At 41.9% G+C, this 20,593-nt stretch overlaps 1 protein-coding gene across 1 annotated transcript in view; it reads left to right on the top strand.

Moving 5' to 3' along the window:
- Nucleotides 1–20,593, top strand: part of uhrf1bp1 (UHRF1 binding protein 1) — a 55,690-nt gene that overhangs the window by 13,166 nt on the left and 21,931 nt on the right. Inside the window, 6 exon segments of the mRNA XM_048177817.1 lie at nt 11,216–11,378; nt 11,518–11,556; nt 12,581–12,672; nt 14,144–14,333; nt 18,223–18,363; nt 20,260–20,430. Of these exon segments, the coding sequence (XP_048033774.1) occupies nt 11,216–11,378; nt 11,518–11,556; nt 12,581–12,672; nt 14,144–14,333; nt 18,223–18,363; nt 20,260–20,430 (796 nt within the window).

The raw sequence follows: 20,593 nt of genomic DNA, 5'->3' as shown, positions 1-20,593 counted from the left end.
AACCCAGGAACTGGTTCCAAGATTCCTGGTGGTCATGACAGAAGGTACGGAGGAAGCGGCCGATCTCCTGCACCTTCCTTTCCGTCTGCCCGTTCGATTGCGGGTGGTATCCGGATGTCAGGCTAACGGCCACACCTAGGAGGGAGTAGAACGACTTCCATACCCTGGATATGAATTGGGGTCCTCGGTCGGAGACAATGTCCTCTGGTATTCCAAAGTATCTGAAGACTTGGTTGAAGAGAATTTCGGCGGTCTCCATGGCAGTGGTAATCCTGGAAGTGGGATTAGACGGCACGATTTGGAGAAGCGGTCCACAACAACTAGGATGGTGGTATTTCCGTCTGAGACAGGGAGATCAGTAATGAAATCCACTCCTAGGTGTGACCATGGGCGATCTGGAACGGGCAGCGGAAGGAGTTTCCCAGCTGGCAGATGACGAGGAGATTTGGAGATGGCACACTCCCTACAGCCCTGCACGTACCTTCTGACATCCGAAGCCATCCCTGGCCACCAGAAGCGTTCTTTAAGCAGCGAGAGGGTTTCATTGACCCCCGGGTGACCAGTGCCAAGTGACGTGTGAGCCGAGTGAATGGTGGGAGTGCGTCGTGTCTGTGGAATGTAGAGCAAGCCGGGTGGACAGCCCGGCGGAGGATTCGTGGAGGCATTGGAGGAGGGAATGGTCTCTTCTGACCAGGTAATAGGACTTACGATGAGAGAGCTCGGGATGATGGGTTCTGGTTCCTCGGTCTGTTCGTCAGGAGCATGGAGACGGGAGAGAGCGTCGGCCTTTACATTTTTGGTGCCTGGGCGGTAGGAGATGGTGTAATTGAAGCGGGAGAAAAACATCGCCCAACGGGCTTGCCTTGGGTTCAGTCTCTTTGCTGATCGAAGATATTCAAGGTTTTTGTGGTCGGTTAGCACCAGGAACGCGTGTTTGGCTCCCTCCAGCCAATGCCTCCACTCTTCCAAGGCAAGCTTAACAGCAAGAAGTTCCCTGTCACCGATGGAGTAGTTGACTTCCGCCGGGCTGAGCTTGCGGGAGAAGAAGGCGCATGGATGGAGTCTACTTGGCGTCCCCTGCTGCTGCGACAACACCGCTCCCACTCCAGTTGTCGAGGCGTCCACTTCTACGACGAACTGTTTCTCTGGGTCTGGATGTACGAGTAAGGGAGCGGTGGTGAAGGCTTCTTTGAGCTGGTTAAAGGCGTTGGTGGCTGCCGGGGTCCAGGACAGAGACTTGGGCTGATGACGGAGCAGGCTGGTGAGTGGATGGGCGATGGAACTGTAACCTTTGATGAAACGTCTGTAGAAATTGGAGAATCCGAAGGAAGCGCTGGAGTTCTTTTATGGTGGTGGGTTCTGGCCAGTTGGTAATGGATTCCACCTTCCTCTCGTCCATCCGGATGCCACTGTGGTCGATATTGTAGCCCAGGAAAGAGACGGAAGGTTGGTGAAATGAGCATTTCTCTGCCTTGAGGAACAGGTTGTATTGGCGAAGTCGGGTGAGGACCTCCGCAACGTGTCGGCGATGTTCAGCCTGGCTCCGGGAGTATATGAGAATGTCGTCGATGTAGACTAGGACAAAGCGGTGGAGAAACTCCCGGAGCACCTCATGAATTGAAGTCCTGGAATACGGAGGGGCGTTGACCAGTCCATACGGCATAACCAAGTACTCGTAGTGGCCAGTAGGGGTGATGAAGGCGGTCTCCCACTCGTCCCCCTCACATATCCGGATGAGGTTGTACGTGCTGCGGAGGTCCAGCTTCGTAAACACAGTGGCACCACGGAGATGTTCCAGGGCCGCTGGGACGAGAGGAAGGGGATACCGGAACTTGACGGTTATTTTGTTGAGGGAGCGATAATCAATGCATGGCCGCAAGCCTCCGTCCTTTTTAGCCACAAAGAAAAAACTGGAAGCAGCAAGGGGAAGTAGACGGCCTGATGTAACCTTGGGCGAGGGCTTCCTTGATGTAATCCTCCATGGCCTTCTCCTCTGGGATGGAAAGTGGGTATATCTTACCCTTTGGCACTGGTTCACCCGGAAGCAGGTCGATGGCACAGTCCCATGACCGGTGTGGAGGCAGCTTGGAAGCCCGTTGCGGGCAGAAGACATCGCTGAAGGGGGCATAACACTTGGGGATGTCGACGGAGCGTTGTTCGACTGGACTTTCGATGGACGTGGCGCAGAGAGAGAGGTCAGGTGAAGAAGATGGTGGAACAGGAAGTTCAGCCAGACAGCGAGAGAAGCATGTGTCGCCCCACTTCAGGATTTCGCCCGTTTTCCAGGAGATGATCGGGTTATGCTGCTCCAACCAGGGGCGCCCCAGAACCACGTCAGCGGTTGAGTCCTCCAGAACCAGCATATGAGCCTCTTCCCGGTGTAGTAAACCAACTTGAATTGTTACTGGTCCAGCCACGGTGCGGACGCGCTTACGGCTCAGGGGTCTGCCGGTTAGTGAGTTGAGCGTGTAGATGGTAGGAGACGGAGTGGTCTTGAGACGAAGGTGGCGACAGATGGCTCCGGAGATGAAGTTGCCGGCTGACCCCGAGTCGATGAGCGCGACCACTGAAAGGGAGACATTAGCGGCAGTAAGATTGACGACAGTAGTGAGTGGTTTCATCTTATGAGTAGCAGGAATAATAGCACTCACCAGGGGTCGCGGCGGTTCGTGTGGGGCATGCAGCAATAGCATGCCCAGGTTCACCACAGTAGAGACAGAGACGGAGGGTCAGCCGGCGGCGGCGTTCTTCAGACGATAGACGAGAGTGTTCCACATCCATGGGTACTTGGGCTGGTTCTGGGGTGCTGACGGGTTCGGATCGGCAGAGGAGCACGTTGGAGGGGGACTGGTCCTGGTGCTCTTGGATGCACGCTTGCATGCGAGTGGCGCAGCGAATGGAGAGCTGGATGAACTTTTCGAGGCCGATGGAGTCCTCGCATGCAGCGAGATGCAGCCGCACCTAGGTTCCAATCCTTGGCGATAAGTTGTTATTAAAGCTTGTTCATTCCATCCGCTGAGTGCTGCAAGCGTTCTGAATTGCAAAGCATAGTCGTAAACAGACAGAGATCCTTGTTTCAAATTATAAAGTTTCTCACCAGCTGAAGAGTCGTGATCAGTTTCCTGAACACTTCCCGGAAGTGGGAAATAAACGCCGAGTAGGATTGGGTTACAGCGCCCCGCTGGGATCAGATGGAGTCGGCCCATTTTAATGCTTTGCCGCTGAGCTGAGATATAATGAACGCTATTTTGGAGGTGTCACTCGGGTACAGGTGCGGCTGCATCTCCAGGACCAGTGTGCATTGCAGCAGGAATCCGCTGCAATCCTCCGCCAATCCTGAGAAGGGCGCCGGTTTGGCCATGGGACTGGCGTACGGTGGCAGTGAAGGAGGACTGTTGACATCGTTGGTGGTGTTCGCTGGTGCAGGTGAAGGGACAGTAACTGGAGATGGCGGTGGAGGATGAGTGGATAATGTGCGCCGAAGCGCATCCACGAGTTCCTGGAATGGGTCTGGCTGGCTCATACTGGGTCTGCGGTGTTGGTCCGGTCTTCTGTTACGGTATACAGGAGACAGACACAGATGTAACAGGTAATGGATGTTTATTTGACCACAGTAGAGCAGGTGAACACACACAGGTGAGTGAACTGGTTGAATAGCAGTTTGAGCAGGTAGTATGAGGAATAGTTACTGTCCTTTCTCTTTGCAGGTAGATGTATGTTGGAGCTTGGGGATCGCTGGAGCACAGAAGAGATCGCTGGAGAACTGAGGAGCTGACTGGCACACACCCACACAGCAGACGAGGCACACAGAGGGAAGGAGACACGCTGGAGACAGGTGAGTATACGAAGAGGAGTCCTTGAGGTAAGCATAACATATGGTATATGCGAACGAGACCGGACGTGGAGTGCTGTGTGCGTGTGGGTTTTATAGTGCTGTTGATGAGTGAAGTGATGAGGTGCAGGTGGCGGTGATCAGTACTCTGGTGATGGCGTGCGTTGTGATTGGAGGTTGGAACCTGACGTGTCTGTGACATAATGAAGCTATTGAATGATTTCAGTTAAATACTAAAAAGACGGGATTTTTTTAACGTCTCCAGTAGCGTAGGCTGTAGGGCGTTTGACATTTGAATAGCTTTTGATGCGATCGACGCGGGTTCGAATCCGCCTTTTGCCGAACTCGCTCTTCTCCCTTTTCCTATCACAAATCAGATCGGAAAGGCATTTATTTTTAATAAAAATGAAGAAAATATTTGAAAAGTTGAAATAAAGTGCCTAACAAGTGTTTATTATAAAGTATTTATTGAGTTGGCAATAGATTTGCTCCTCTCTGATTAGTTGCTGCCAACTGTCCGTTGCCCTAATTAGTTGCCCTGTGTCTCATCAGGTTGCCCATTGACGGCAACATTGCCCAGCAACATTGCTCAAAAAGTTGCCCCGTGTATCATCACCTTAAGGTGTCCCCTGAATGTGTCTGTGAAGTTTCAGCTCAAAATACCCTGTAGATTTTTTTTGAATTAATTTTTTTAACTGCCTTTTTTGGGGCATCATTAACTATGCACCGATTCAGGCTGCGGCCCCTTTAAATCGCACGCTCCCTGCCCCCCAGCCCCCCCCCCCACCCCCCAGCTCTCGACTATAATACAGTGCATTTACAAAGTTCACAAAGCTAATATAACCCTCAAATGGATCTTTACAAGACGTTCGTCATGCATGCTGCATGCATGCGTCAGATCATGTGAGTATAGTATTTATTTGGATGTTTACATTTGATTCTGAATGAGTTTGAGGCTGTGCTTCGTGGCTAACGGGCTAAAGCTAACATAACACTGTTGGAGAGATTTATAAAGAATGAAGTTGTGTTTATGCATTATATAGACTGCAAGTGTTTAAAAATGAAAATAGCGATGTCTCTCTTGTCTCTGTGAATACAGTAAGAAACGATGGTAACTTTAACCACATTTAACAGTACATTAGCAACATGCTAACAAAACATTTAGAAAGACAATTCATAAATATCACTAAAAATATCATGTAATCATTGATCATGTCAGTTATTATCGCTCAATCTGCCATTTTTCGCTATTTGTTCTTGCTTGCTTACCTAGTCTGATGATTCAGCTGTGCACAGCTCCAGACATTAATACTGGCTGCCTTTGTGTAATGCCTTGAAAATGGGCTGGCATATACAAATATTGGGGTGTACATATTAATGAATGAATGAATGAATGAATGAGGCATTTATATAGCGCTTTCATATGTACTACTGTACACCCAAAGCGCTTTACAATCATATCACGGGTCTCTCCTCATCCACCAGCAGTGTGCAGCATCCACTTGGATGATGCGACGGCAGCCACAGTACAACGGCGCCAGTGCGCTCACCACACACCAGCTGAAGGTGGAGAGGAGAGAGAGTGAAAGAGCCAATTCAATGGATGGGGATTATTAGGATCCTGACTGTTACGTAACAGTCGGTGTTATTTTGAGATTCACCTGTTTTTCGGAGGTCTTTTAAACAAATGAGATTTACATAAGAAGGAGGAAGCAATGGAGTTTGAAACTCAATGTATGTCTTTTCCATGTACTGAACTCTTGTTGTTCAACTATGCCAAGGTAAATTAAATTTTTGATTCTAGGGCACCTTTAACTATAAAAGTTTTATATTCTCTCTTTCTTAGAAGAATAAGTAAAATAATCCTGTATGATTTGATGAATGTTCATGCCTCTCTTTACTCTACAGTGACTAAAAATCTTTTGCCAAATATTCTCATTTACACTACCTAAGTATTGATACTGCAAAATATGTCTTATTAAAATCTCACTGTTATCAACAATAACACATTAAAGCACCACAAAGAATCACAATCATGTATTGCAGCATATACAGTATAGGTTAGTTGCACCATGTTGAAATTTGACTGAAGTGGTGTGGTAATATTGTAAGGCAGTATTTTCCCTCTCATTGGTCTTCTGAAGGCTGGCTTAATCTTTGAAGTCTTTGAACAGATGGAGATTTCCCATTCAAATGCATGAAACACTTCAGTCTTTTGAAGCGGCCACACTGTGCTCTGCGTTTATAGTGAATGTGCTGTTTTCATCTTAGGAAGCGTACAGGCAGGTCGAACCGCAGTGCTGTACAGTGAATATTAGATGTGCTCTGTGTGTTTGTGTCTGTGATCTCAGCAGGTTTTGAGGGCAGGGGATTAGAAACGCTCTCGTGGGCTTAAAGCAATCTTACTGCAGGCCTGTTGTAATCTTATTAGCCAAAGTTAGTCAATGACTGTCTTTGTGATGGGGGTTTCAGCTCAGACCTTGTTACCTTAAAATATAACAGTGTCAAAAGTGACCAAATGGGGAATGAGATGGAAATTACATGGAAACCGTTCAATGAATATGTCTTTTATATGTTCCCATGACCTAAAATGTTATTGGTCATTAAGTTTTGTCCAAATGATGACATAAACTATGTATAACATAAATATAAACATTATGATATTTATGAATTAATAATTTATTACATTTGGGTCAGTGACATGGTGTGCATATTGTTGTATCCAATTGCATTATTTATTTTTAAAATAATTTGATAAATTCATGACATGCATCAATTTTATTTATAAAACCTATTTAGTTTGAATTCATTTTCAGTACATTCATATAATAAATAATTATTTTTGGTTTCTTAAAGGGATAGTTTTTTTATGTTTTGGTTTCTTAAATGGGATAGTTCACCCAAAAATGAAAATTTGATGTTTATCTGCTTACCCCCAGTGGCATCCCAAGATGTAGGTGACTTTGTTTCTTCAGTAGAACACAAATGATGATTTTTAACTCCAACTGTTGCCATCTGTCAGTCAAATAATGTGAGTGAATGGGAACTCTATCAATAAGAGTCGAAAAAACTTGCATAGACAAATCAAAATTAAACCCTGCGGCTCGTGACGACACATTGATGTCCTAAGACACAAAACGATCGGTTTGTGCGAGAAACCGAACAGTATTTATATCATTTTTTAACCTCTAAAACACCACAATGTCTAACTGCGTTCAGCACTCGGTTAGTGAGGTCTGATCACGCTCTGACAACGGCAGTGTGCGAGACATAAAATTTAATAAGCAGATAAACATCAAATTTTCATTTTTGGGTGAACTATCCCTTTAAACCCCCAAAATGTCAGGTGGCGCAACCGTTCTATACAAATGAACAGACTAAGAAAACTATTTAAAATTATGTTGTTAATAATAACAAATTTAAAATAAAATACTATGACACAATTTCATGTTATGTATGTATTTTACCACCTGACAAAAAAGTCAAGAAATGAATTTAAACACTTGGAAGTGTTATTTAACAATTTAAACTTGTTTAAACACATTGTTCCTGAACACAAAGTATTCTTCTTGCTTCATGAACATTAAGGTTGAACCACTGTAGTCACATGGACTAATTTAACAAATGTCTTTACTACCTTTCTGGACCTTGAAATTTGGAATGATTTGTAGGGGAGATCAGAAACCTCTCAAATTTCATCAAAAATATCTTGATTTGTTTTCCAAAGATGTACGAATCTTACAAGTTTGGAACAACATGAGGGTGAGTAACTTAATGACAGAATGTTTTGGGTGAACTAACCCTTTAAAGGATTAAAATGTGTTTTAACATGTATTTAAGGTGCGAGGGAAAATAAATTATTACTTTTTCTTGATGGTTTAACCACATGACATTTTCGAGTATCCACCAAATTGTCACCAAAGGTACAAAACTGGTCTCTTAAGGTACAAATCACAAGGGTACAAATGTGTACTTTTGTACCACTTGCACCCCTAAAGGTACAATTATGTACTTTATTTTCTGAGAGTGTATGCAGAAAACATCACCTTAGCACAACTTGCATAATTGAGTTAGGAATACTCACAAAGTGTATTTTACTTGAAATGATTTAGTTGTTTAAAATCGTAATTCTGGAGTAGTCTATACTAAGACAAGTACATCTAAAGTAAATGATTAAGTATACGATACAAATTTGGTTTTAAGTTATGCCGAGTTCAGACTGCACGATTTTCAAAGTAGTCGGGTCACTGTTCTTTTCACACTGCATGACTATCTTGGCCAGCATTCAGTCGCTGCTGTATTCAAACTGCACGATGGATCGGCGACAGAAGGTTTCACACTGCATGACTTTACAATAGGAAGAATCGCCGACAACTCTGTCTGGCACTCAAACTTTCACAACCACGCGAGATGTGACAAGGAAACAACGCGATATCACGCGTGCAAGACCGGAGTTATTATTATTATTATTCGAATTGTCCTGTGCACTGATTTGCAGCGAAAACAAGAAAAAATAAAAGAAGAATATGGAGGAGGAAATGGTTGGGGAGACTGTGGATTGTGTGTTCACAATGTGCTGCTGTTGCAGGATGGTCAAGCAAATGTTTGTGCTTTGTTTTTGTTTGATAGAATTGTAATTTATCTGAAACAAAGCCATGCTTACTGATATTGTGGTCTATGTCTCCTCCCCGAACTCCCCGCTACTCTGTATCTTGCTCTCTCATTGGCTGTCAGTCATCGCCGATGTAGTTTTCAGTCAGAACACTTTTCACACTGCAGGATTTTGAATCGCCGACAGGTCCAGATAGTTTAGCATGCCAAATATCTCACGGGTGTCGGCGATTCTCTCAGATCCCGTCTTTGCTCATTCACACTGCGTGATTATCACTCACGTGAATGAACACCGATTTGCCTGTGATTTCGGGCATTTGTCGGCGATTTCCCAAAACCTGTCGGCGAGCCAAAATCAGGGCTGGGGCTAAAATCGTGCAGTCTGAACTCGGCTTTATGCCGAGTTCAGACTGCACGATTTTCAAAGTAGTCGGGTCACTGTTCTTTTCACACTGCATGACTATCTTGGCCAGCATTCAGTCGCTGCTATGTTCATACTGCACGATGGATCGGCGACAGAAGGTTTCACACTGCATGACTTTACAATAGGAAGAATCGCCGACAACTCTGTCTGGCACGCAAACTACGTTTCACAACCAAACACACTCGAGACATGACAAGGAAACAACGCACGCAAGACCAGAGTTCTCACGTGAGACTGGCCCTGTGTCTCAATCAGCTCCCTAGCTCCCTAGGTCGTGAATCAGTATATAATGAAAGCGAATGTGGCTGATACCCTGATCAGTGCCCTGACTGCTGAACTAGGGAGCTGATTGAGACACACGGTGGGATTATTATTAAAAATAGTAGCCCGCAAGAAGCTTGAAATACGAATTGCCTGTGCGCTGATTTGCAGCGAAAACAACATAAAGAAAAGAAGAATATGGAGAAGGAAATGTTTGGGGAGACGCGAAGAACAAGGATTGTGTGTTCTGCAACGACAGTAGGAGCAAAATACATAACTTTTCAATGTGCTGCTGTTGATGGTCAAGCAAATGTTTGTGCTTTGCTTCTGTATGATAAAATTGTAATGTTTATCTGAAACGAAGCCATGCTTGCTGATATTTTGGTCTATAACTCCTCCCCGAACTCTCCGCTGCTCTGTATCTTGCTCTCTCATTGGCTGTCGGTCATCGCCGATGTAGTTTTCAGTCAGAACACTTTTCACACTGCAGGATTTTGAATCGCCGACAGGTCCAGATATTTAGCATGCCAAATATCTCACGGGTGTCGGCGACTCGTCGGCGATTCTCTCGGATCACGTCTTTGCTCATTCACACTGCGTGATTGTCACTCGCGTGAACGAGCACCGATTTGCCTGTGATTTCGGGCATTTGTCGGCGATTTCTCAAAACCTGTCGGCGAGCCAAAATCGGGGCTAAAATCGTGCAGTCTGAACTCGGCTTTACTGAAACTCTCTTGTAAGTGTACAATACTAGACAGGCACTTGTTATGCCGAGTTCAGACTGCACGATTTTCAAAGTAGTCGGGTCACTGTTCTTTTCACACTGCATGACTATCTTGGCCAGCATTCAGTCGCTGCAGTGTCACACTGCATGACTTTACAATAGAAAGAATCGCGACAACTCTGTCTGGCACACAAACTCCGTTTCACAACCATATACGCGCGAGACGTGACAAGGAAACGACGCGATATCACGCATTCAAGACCGGAGTTCTCACGTGAGACTGGGCCTGCGTCTCAATCAGCTCCCTAGCTCCCTAGGTCGTGATTCAGTATATAATGAAAGTGAATGTGGCTGATACCCTGATCAGTGCCCTGACTACTGAACTAGGGAGCTGATTGAGACACACGGCCATTATTATTAAAAATAGTAGCCCGCAAGAAGCTTGAAATACGTATTATCTGTGCGCTGATTTGCAGCAAAAACAACAAAAATAAAAGAAGAATAGGGAGAAGGAAATGTTTGGGGAGATCATGCGAGGAACAAGTGTCGCCTGTGTTCTGCAACGACAGTTGTAGCAAAATACATATACGCATGTTTCATAGTGCTGCTGTTGCCTGGATGGTCAATTCAAATTGAGTTTGTGCAATTAGGTTATTTATTGAATTGTAATGTTTATGGGTGACGAAGCCATGCATTGCTGATATGATGTATCCTTTTTATTTAAATGATTACTTCCCCGCTAAAAAAAAAGTAAATCTTGCTCTCTCATTGGCTGTACGGTCAATCAACCGATAACAGTTATTCAAGTCAGAACTGCACATTTTCACACAGCAGGATTATTGTAATCAGCCGACAGGTTCCAGATGATTTAGCATTTACTCAAAGAAATCTCATGGGCGTCAGGCTTTACTCGAATTTCTTTTGTTCGATTCTAACTCAGATCCCGTTTTTTGCTACAAATTCACACTGCAATGATTGTCACTCGCGTGAACGAGCACCGACTTTGACACTGTGATTTCGGGCATTTAAGTCGGCGAAATTCTCAACAATTCATTTTTTTGAGCGTAGCTGAAAATCTCTTGTAAAATCGTGCAGTACTAGACAGTCGGCTTGTTAGTTCTACATACTATTCCTATTTCACCTTACTTGGTTTTTTCAAGGCAATCGGTTTGCATGCTTTTTTTAAGTAAGGTTTACTTATTGGATTTTACAGTGAAGCTGACACAAGTTCTAAGAACTTGGTTCATGTTTTTTTAAACGAATTTTTCCTTTTAATTATCATGAACACTTGTAGACTTGTAGCTCTAGACTTGTAACTCTCAAATCATTTAACCAATCAGTGCTTGTTTTCGTCTTTGTGTAGGTTCACTAAGAACCTCTCCCCAGATAAGATCAACCTGAGCACACTGAAGGGAGAGGGTCAGCTGTCCAACCTGGAGCTGGATGAGGAGGTGCTGCAGAACATGCTGGATCTGCCCACCTGGCTGGCCGTCACCCGTGTTTACTGCAACAAGGCTGCTATACGGGTAGGATGGAGAAAAACTGGAGAAATTATCATTAATCTCAAGCTGTGGTGCACGAGAGGAAATGGTCACAAATAACGTTATAGCTTGGAGAACTGTAGTTAAATGTGTGGGGTTTTTTTGTTGTTTTTTTCCATGTCAGATACAATGGACAAAGTTGAAGACCAGTCCCATATGTTTGGTAAGAATCTCCCCATCACTGTGTTTCCCCTCTTGCATCTTGATTCTTCTCTCAGTCACATTCAGTCATCCCCATGTCTATCACATGATCTCCAGTCCCCTTTCACTTCTGCAAATGTAACCTTATTTTATTTTTGTGTTTCACTCAAATGTTACAGCTTCTGATAAGGTGGGTCCAATAGAGTGCAACAGTGACTGCAAACTTTCTCAGTGGCTTGGACTACAGTTAACTTATCTATAGCCATTTCGGGAGTTTTAGAATTGAAACAAACCCATCACATCAGAGATTTATCGCAAAACCATAGCAGTTGATTTGAAGCAAAAACATATGCTAAATATATGAGAATGAATGACCTACTCTAGTAAGTAATTGCAAATGAGTCTGGGACTTTCTGTGTCTTTTTAACACTCATGATGCATTCAGATCCATTTTGACCTACATGAGATGCATAGATAATTTGGTTTATGCACAACTATTGATAAACCATTTCAGCATAAATTGATCATCTTTTTCATCTGAAAATGAAAGTTTATGCAAGTAAATATAATTTGTTTTTTATTTAGGTTTTCTTGCATCAGAGTGATTTTCTGTAGTTCATTTAAAATGTGAAGTTTCAAAGAATTTCAAAAATTTTAATTAATAAAAAGGGGGTACATGTAGTAATGACATGGTAATAACCTTGAAAATGTTGACATTTTTGCACTTAAACTCATTAATGAGAAGTTATTTATCAGATACAATATGGTTTTCATTGAAAAAATATTAAGTTATGGCTGTTTTATAAGCTTATGTTCGGAAACAGACCTGGGAGTGCAAAAATCATTTGCAGATTTTGAATCTATTTTGTGCCATTAATGCTCTACCACAACAACATCTCATACATTGGATTAACTAGTTAAAGATAGCTAGTGTTACCTAGCTTCCTACATTTGAGAAGTGTAAATCATAATGAAACAAATACCTGACAGTACATCAGAAGTTCTGACCCATTGAATTCTGCCTGAATTCTGTTCTCCTTTTGCAGTTCCTGGATAAAGTAGAAGTTGAAATGAGAACCTGTGAGGAACCGCGGCCCCCAAACGGCCCTTCTCCAATTGCCATTACTGCAGGCCAAAGGTCAAAATGATCTGCCATCCTCCTTTTAGTATACAAATCCACAGTGGTTTACAAATCATACAGAGAGTGGTGAAACCTCCCGATGATGTCCTCTCCATCATGCACATTGACACTTAGATTTATTAGTGGCTTTTGCTAAGTCAAGCATCAATACTGTTATTTGTTAGCTAGATTATGTAAGATAGATGGTTACCTGCCTAACAATATATATTTATGCCAAAATATAATTTGTTGTCGTTCATGTGTCATTGTGTGTGGTGACTTGGCTCACGTGATTTATGTTTCATGTTTCAGTACTTCAATACTATGTAGAGTTGTAGACACAGTCCCTGGACGCCACATACAAACAGCAGCCACCATTTACAGTTCCTCCTGAACCAAAACAATGATCGGTTACACTTTATTTTACAGTGCCGTAGTTACATTGTAATTACTCAAATAAGTACTGAGTACTATTAATAAACTACATGTACTTACCACAGAGTTACAGTTAGTGTTAGGGTTTGGTTTAGGGTTAGTGTAACACAGTTCGTATGTACGGGAAGAAGGAGGCGGGAACCGGCGAACGTTGAAACAAACTTTAATATAAAATAAACAAAGAACAAAGCGAAAGTAATGCCGGCAGACCCTCGCGGACGTCTGCCGGCCACGCAAACATAATAAAACATAACGTAAAGTCCAGGCCTGGTCCTCTCTCGTCCTTCACGGTCGTCGCTCCTCCTTTTATGCCTCCGGAGCTCCTCCGTGAGAGACTCCAGGCCGGTGCGCCTCCCAGGTGATGCTCGTTTTCACTTGCGTCACCGGCCTCGCGCCGTTCCCTCACGGCTCTCGCCCGCCCTGGTCGCCACAGTTAGTTACTTGTAATTATGCATAATTAACTGTTATTACTATATTAAGTACATGTAGTAACGTGTAACTACGGCACTGTAAAATAAAGTGTTACCCAATGATCTTATGCTGCGTTCACGGCATCGTAACCGAAATTATGAGATGGCAACCTGTGATGTTCTACCCTGAGCTGTCGTCCTCAGACTTGGATTTATTTTTTCTATGTCAACATTATCAACGGCGAAATGAATCTGCAATAGTCAGGTTATTGTAATGTTATGTGCTTTGAGACATAGTTTAATGCCGTCTTGTGACGGCACGTGTCTGCTGTGTGTGTTCATGTATTTTGGAGGAGGTGTGGCTTTAGAGACGCTCTGAAGGGAGGGTGGGATCTCGTGCTTTCAAAGCTAGCTTGCTATTACTTGCCTCTCTGAAATTGCCTACCCTACCTTTAAACTTCAAAATTTTCAGTTAGTTTCCAAAGCAACCTTTTTTTTATTTATTTGAAGTTCTTCATCTAATTCTTTTATTTTATTTCAGTTATTGAAAAGTTTTGGTTTTAGTGAACACTAACATTGGATTGAAGGTCAGATCCGGTCATTCTGTCTAACGGATGTTTGCGGTCTGTTTCTTGTCTCTGCAGTGAGTACGGCTTCGCTGAGAAGGTTGTGGAAGGAATGTCTGTGATCATCAACTCCATCACAATTAAAGTTCAGGCCCGAGCGTTTCATGCTTCCTTCGAGCTCTGGCAGCTCCAGGGCTGCAGCCTCAATCCCAAATGGCAGAAGACCGACCTTCGTCACACACGCATTACACATCCTAAGAGAGGAGAGGTACAGTACAGACTGTAGTACCTGTTTTGTGTGTACAATGTACGTTGGGCTGTCCTGGAACGCTGATCCCTCAGTTTGACACGTCCGACACCTGCTGGAAGAAGCACTCGAGGTTATGCAACACTTTTGCCTCATTAAGCTTGAAGAAGTGCAAAAATGTCCTCATTAGGTTTTTGTGGCATTAAAAAGGGGTTACCCAGAGGTGAAACCCGTGTTAAAACAGCTTTCAGTTTCTTCATTTTAAAGAGCAAGTGATTCACATTATGGAAAAAAAATAGCATTGGTTACATAATCCAAAAGGGGACAAAAAGCAGCATAGTCATAGTGCACTGATCAAAGTGTTTCTACACTTCACTTCTCCTCCACTTGTTCCTCTTTCACTCGCTTTTCTCTGCTCACAGAAGCACATGCTCATGAGAAGTCCCCTCTTAATTACTTTTCCAGTCCAGCATTAGGTTATGAAATCAGAGCAATCATTTTGATATATGGACAGAGTATTCAGGTTGCCAGATCTTCTAAATGAGCCTATCCCAAGCTGTAATGCAGTTAGATGTAAGATGGATGTTACACTCAAAGATGACCTCTCCTTCTTTCTTAATATAGAGCTGTGCTTCTGCCCGCCCGTGGCCATCAGGGTTACGCCGCCCACTGAAGCACAGCGAAGTCAGTGGAGTAGAAAGCACAATGCTCAGAATGTAATGCGTGTTTCCTTAGCCAACATGAAATCAGAACTGACACTATTTTCTTAATACACGTGTCTTTCATTTTTCTTGCCTACTGCTATATACACAATATGTAAATATAAAATTAATGTTCATAAATCAAAATTTGTAACATCTAAATCACAATTGGCTGCAATTATCAACCTGTAAAGTCTGATTTCATTAAAAGTATGTATGCACTGTGTGTTTAAGAGTTAAACACGGCACTGCGAGCAGTTCCTGATCTACTGCTTCACACAAACTCCATCTCTGCATGTGCGCTTGTGTCGTGCATTTGGGGACGTGATGCGCATCACCCATTTCACTAGATTTTAAAAGGGATGCATTTATAAACCTGTTGCCAAACAAGGAGAAGCTTTAATGGCTTCTTGCAAGTTTCCACCAAAATAAAAGCTTGAGGGGTTTAATGTTGCAAAAAATAAAATAAATAATATGTAAATATTAGAATTTTAATTTTGCATTTATACTATAAAATATTTTTTGTGAAATGCTTGTTTTTTTGTTTTTTTTACTGTACAATAGTATTATATTTCTATTATTAAGTTGGCTTTTTTGGCTTTTATTCAAACTAAATCTATCTATCTATCTATCTATCTATCAAACTAAATATATCTATCTATGTATACATCTATGTATATATCTATGTATCTATCTATCTATCAAACTAAATCTATCTATCTATCTATCTATCTATCTATCTATCATAGCAACCACCCAGATCACCAAAGCAACCACCTTGAACACCATGGCAACAGCACAGCAACCACACAGAGCACCCTAGCAACCGCATAGCAACCACCCAGAACAGCATAGCAACCTCCTAGAATATCCTAGCAACCTCGTAGCAATACCCTAGCAACCACCCAAAATATCTTAGCAACCGCATAGCAATACCTTAGCAACCACCCCGAGTACCCTAGCAACTGCATAGCAACACCCTAGCAACCACCCAGGATACCTTAGCAACCGCATAGCAATACCCTAGCAACCGCATAGCAACACCCTAGCAACCACCCAGAGTACCCTAGCAACCGCATAGGAACACCTTAGCAACCACCCTAAGTACCCTAGCAAACGCATAGCAACACCTTCACAACCATACCAAGTACCCTAGCAACCGCATAGCAACACCCTAGCAACCACCCAGAATACCTTAGCACACCCTAGCAACCATCCAAAATATTATTTCTAAATCTATCTATCTATCTATCTATCTATCTATCTATCTATCTATCTATCTATCTATCTATCAAACTAAATCTATCTATCTATCTATCTATCTATCTATCTATCTATCTATCTATCTATCTATCTATCTATCTATCTATCTATCTATCTATCATAGCAACCACCCAGATCACCAAAGCAACCACCTTGAACACCATGGCAACAGCACAGCAACCACACAGAGCACCCTAGCAACCGCATAGCAACCACCCAGAACAGCATAGCAACCTCCTAGAATATCCTAGCAACCTCGTAGCAATACCCTAGCAACCACCCAAAATATCTTAGCAACCGCATAGCAATACCTTAGCAACCACCCCGAGTACCCTAGCAACTGCATAGCAACACCCTAGCAACCACCCAGGATACCTTAGCAACCGCATAGCAATACCCTAGCAACCGCATAGCAACACCCTAGCAACCACCCAGAGTACCCTAGCAACCGCATAGGAACACCTTAGCAACCACCCTAAGTACCCTAGCAAACGCATAGCAACACCTTCACAACCATACCAAGTACCCTAGCAACCGCATAGCAACACCCTAGCAACCACCCAGAATACCTTAGCACACCCTAGCAACCATCCAAAATATTATTTCTAAATCTATCTATCTATCTATCTATCTATCTATCTATCTATCTATCTATCTATCTATCTATCTATCTATCTATCTATCTATCTATCTATCTATCTAATCAAAACTACTAAACAAACTATTTCAAACTGATAAGCTTTCAAACTTTCAAAACTGTTTCAAACTTTCTGGACCGGCTTTTTCAAGCCAACTTAAAGTTTGTCTTCAAACTTTTTATCTAGTTGCATATTATTCTATTATTCTATTAATGTATATTATTATTTTCATGATAATCACAATAAAAATCATAATAATTATTATTGTATTGCCTTTTTGAATGGGTCAACAACACAGTGGAATTGTGGTCTATTATAACAGTCATAACTCTGTTCATGAACAACCAAATTTAAAGTTTTTCCCAAATCATTAATCCTTTAAAGGGGTAGTTCACCCAAAGATGAAAATTCTGTCATCTTTTACTCACCCTCAAGTTGTTTCAAACCTGTATGAATTTCTTTCTTCAGCTGAACACACACACAAAAGAAGATATTCTTTTTTTTCTATGGGAAAAAAAAAAAAAATACTATGGAAGTCAATGGGACCCATCAGCTGTTTCATTTTTAGGTGAAATATCCCTTTTAAAGGATGGTTGGCAATTCTTTTAGCTTTTTAGTATCATTTTTATTTTCTATGCAGAAGCACTCCCCTACAAAATCACCCATATCATTCTAGAATGATTAATTTTCCAAACTCATTTAGTGGGTTCCTTGCCGCTGTGGGTGGTGGGTTGGGTTAGTGGGTTGGGTTCCTTGCCGCTGTTGCCTTTGGCTTGCTTAGTTGGGGACACTTGACATTTGACTTGACATTTGATATTCAACAGTATTCTTGACATTTATTCAACAGTGCTTTGATCTGCCTGCATTGACACTATTCTTTAAGAGCTGCTGTGCAGCCAAATTATATACCACTTATCACTGTAAAGCTGCTTTGACACAATCTGCATTGTAAAAAGCGCTATATAAATAAAGGTGACTTGACTTGACTTGACTAGTGAAAATCCAAATATTATATTTTCCAAATATTGTGCAGCCCTACTACTGTTGTAAGTAAAAATACAGCCCTTCTTAAATCTTGCATATAGTTTACACAGTAATTTATTGACAGTTTACATGTAAATGCAATAAAAGTTATGACAATAATAGAAAGTAAAGATTTGAATAGGAAAATTGTTTTTTTGCCCTTGGATTGCTAAAACTCTACTTCAATGTGGAAAGACTAAAATCTCAATGATTGTGACTGTGACATGACTTGCCTGTGTTCATGTTTTTATTGAGTGGGATGTCTTCTACTCTGGTGTCCGGCAGGTCCTAACGTTCAAGGAGATCAACTGGCAGAGCCTGCGCATAGAGGCGGACGCGATTGAGAGTGACGAACAGGATCTGGGCAGCACACCGCTGCGCCTCATTACCAACCAAGGACGCATACGCATCGCTCTCAAACGCAGGGTACACCTTTGATATTTATTTTGAAATCTTTACAAAAAGCGTCTTCATCAAATGTTTGTCATAGTCACATGAGAACATTTTAAACTAGTTCTCGGTTTTTGCCTGATTGTAAAGTTTCCATGGTTTTCCATTCCTCTTCGATATGAATCGGCATCAGTACTGTGCAAAAGTCTTAGGCCACCGCCAGCTTTGTTGTTTTAGCAACGAATTTAATGACCATCCATATTTATTTTTTGGTCTTTATTGTGATTAGAAAAAAACAGAAAATACAGGAAATATGTACACAAAATGTAAAAAACATTTTTTTTCATTCATTTTCAGAACAAAATGACTTCTTTAATGACTTCTCATCAGATTTTGAAAGTTTTCTTGGCCTTCCTGTCCTTTTCCATTCCATTTAGGTTTGAGAGTCAGGTTCCTATTGCTCAAGTGTAAGCGGAGGTCACTAAATTCTAGTGCTGTGCAGTTAATCGCAAAACAATCACGATTTGAGCACATGCAATTTCAAAATCGTGTAAGACTGCAATTTTATTTATTAATTTATTAATTCAGAATATTTTGGAGTATTTTGGATTCAGGAGATAGGATGTGTAAGAGAGCAAGGTAATTTTCAAGACCTGTGAGATTATTGCAACGAAACGGGGCAATACAACAAACCTGTTCCAGCACTTGAAACAGCGCCATAAAAAACTGTATGATCAATGCATGTCGACAAAGTCCATCGAAACTAACAAACCCACCGACTGAACAAGTATCCGTTGTTCAAGCATTTGCAAGCATCACGCCTTATGAGAAAGGAACAAAATGGCACAAAGAAATTACTGACACGATCACCTAACATATATGCAAAGACATGGTGCCTGCGTACATCGTCAGTAAAGACGGCTTCCGAAGACTAATACAAACACTTGACAAAAGATGCTGTTAATATGATGCTGTTAATACTATGCTGACAAAAGCTGTTAATACTGTTATTTAATTGTGAAATGTTTTGTTATGCACTTCTTGTGCATTGAATACATTTAGAATGTAGCATATTTTAAAAAGCAAAAACAATAGCCAAAATCGCAAATAAAATTGCAATTGCAATATTCATTAAAAAAATCGCAATATGATTATTTTATCCATATTGCACAGCCCTTCTAAATCTTGCCACTTTAATACTATAAATACTTTTTTCCCCCCGTTTTTTAATACTGCGTACAAATTTCCTGTATTTTCTGGTTATATTCTAATAAAGAGACTGAAAAACAATCAGGTATTTAATACAAATAATATTTTTGCAAATATATTTTAAAAAATATTTCAAAAACAATTTTTGAATAATTCATTAATTGCATTAAAATAGGCACATTTAAAAATAAAAATAATATTTTATAGTTCAACGTGAAATTTACAATACTAATATTTATGTTTGTAATTTCTTCACCTTCAAATGTTAAACCATTGAGCTTTTATTTTTGTGGATCATGAGATGGACATGTAAATGAAAATAGTACTGTGCTTCACTTTGAAAGAGAGCACATATATATTTATTAGGGCTGGGCGATATATCGCATGCGATTCTCACGCACATTTCGTCAGTAAAGCCGGTTCCGAAGTCTTCGATACTGAACGCGATTTTGCGTGGCTTGTCCGTGAACTACGGCTCTGTCTATTAAAAGGCGCTCCATTTGAAAGCAGGTGATGGCGATTTAGCGGTAATCAGGGAACCGGCTTTACTGACGAAATGCGCGTGAGAATCGCATGCGATATATCGCCCAGCCCTAATATTTATGGAATTAAATTGCAGCCTCTGCGTTGTGATAATTGGTTTTATGTCAGTATATCTTGTAGCCCTATTCAGAATGGAACGGCATGTATTCTGTACTGACGTAACTACCCTCCTCATCTCAGGTGAAGGACTGTAATGTCTTGGCCTCTAAGCTGTTCTTTATACTGGATGATCTGCTGTGGGTGCTGACAGACTCTCAGCTCAAGGCCATTATCCACTACGCCAAGTCTTTGAGTGAGGCCATGGAGAAGTCCGCGCAGCAGAGAAAGAGCATGGCTGCTGAAACACTACAGGTGCCACACTGGACCCTTTAAATCCCTCTCAAAAATGTTATGAAGACGACTTAATGGTTCATAAGAAACTCTTCTTATCGGCACTTCAGATTTTAAGATCAAAAAGAAAAGAAAACCCTTTGCCTTATACTGCAGCTGCCTCAGGTTTTGGGCAAAGTGAAGC

Source organism: Megalobrama amblycephala, linkage group LG24, assembly GCF_018812025.1.
Source record: "Megalobrama amblycephala isolate DHTTF-2021 linkage group LG24, ASM1881202v1, whole genome shotgun sequence".
In the NCBI taxonomy this organism is placed as follows: Eukaryota; Metazoa; Chordata; class Actinopteri; order Cypriniformes; family Xenocyprididae; genus Megalobrama; species Megalobrama amblycephala.
This window is presented reverse-complemented; position numbering and strand designations above follow the sequence as displayed.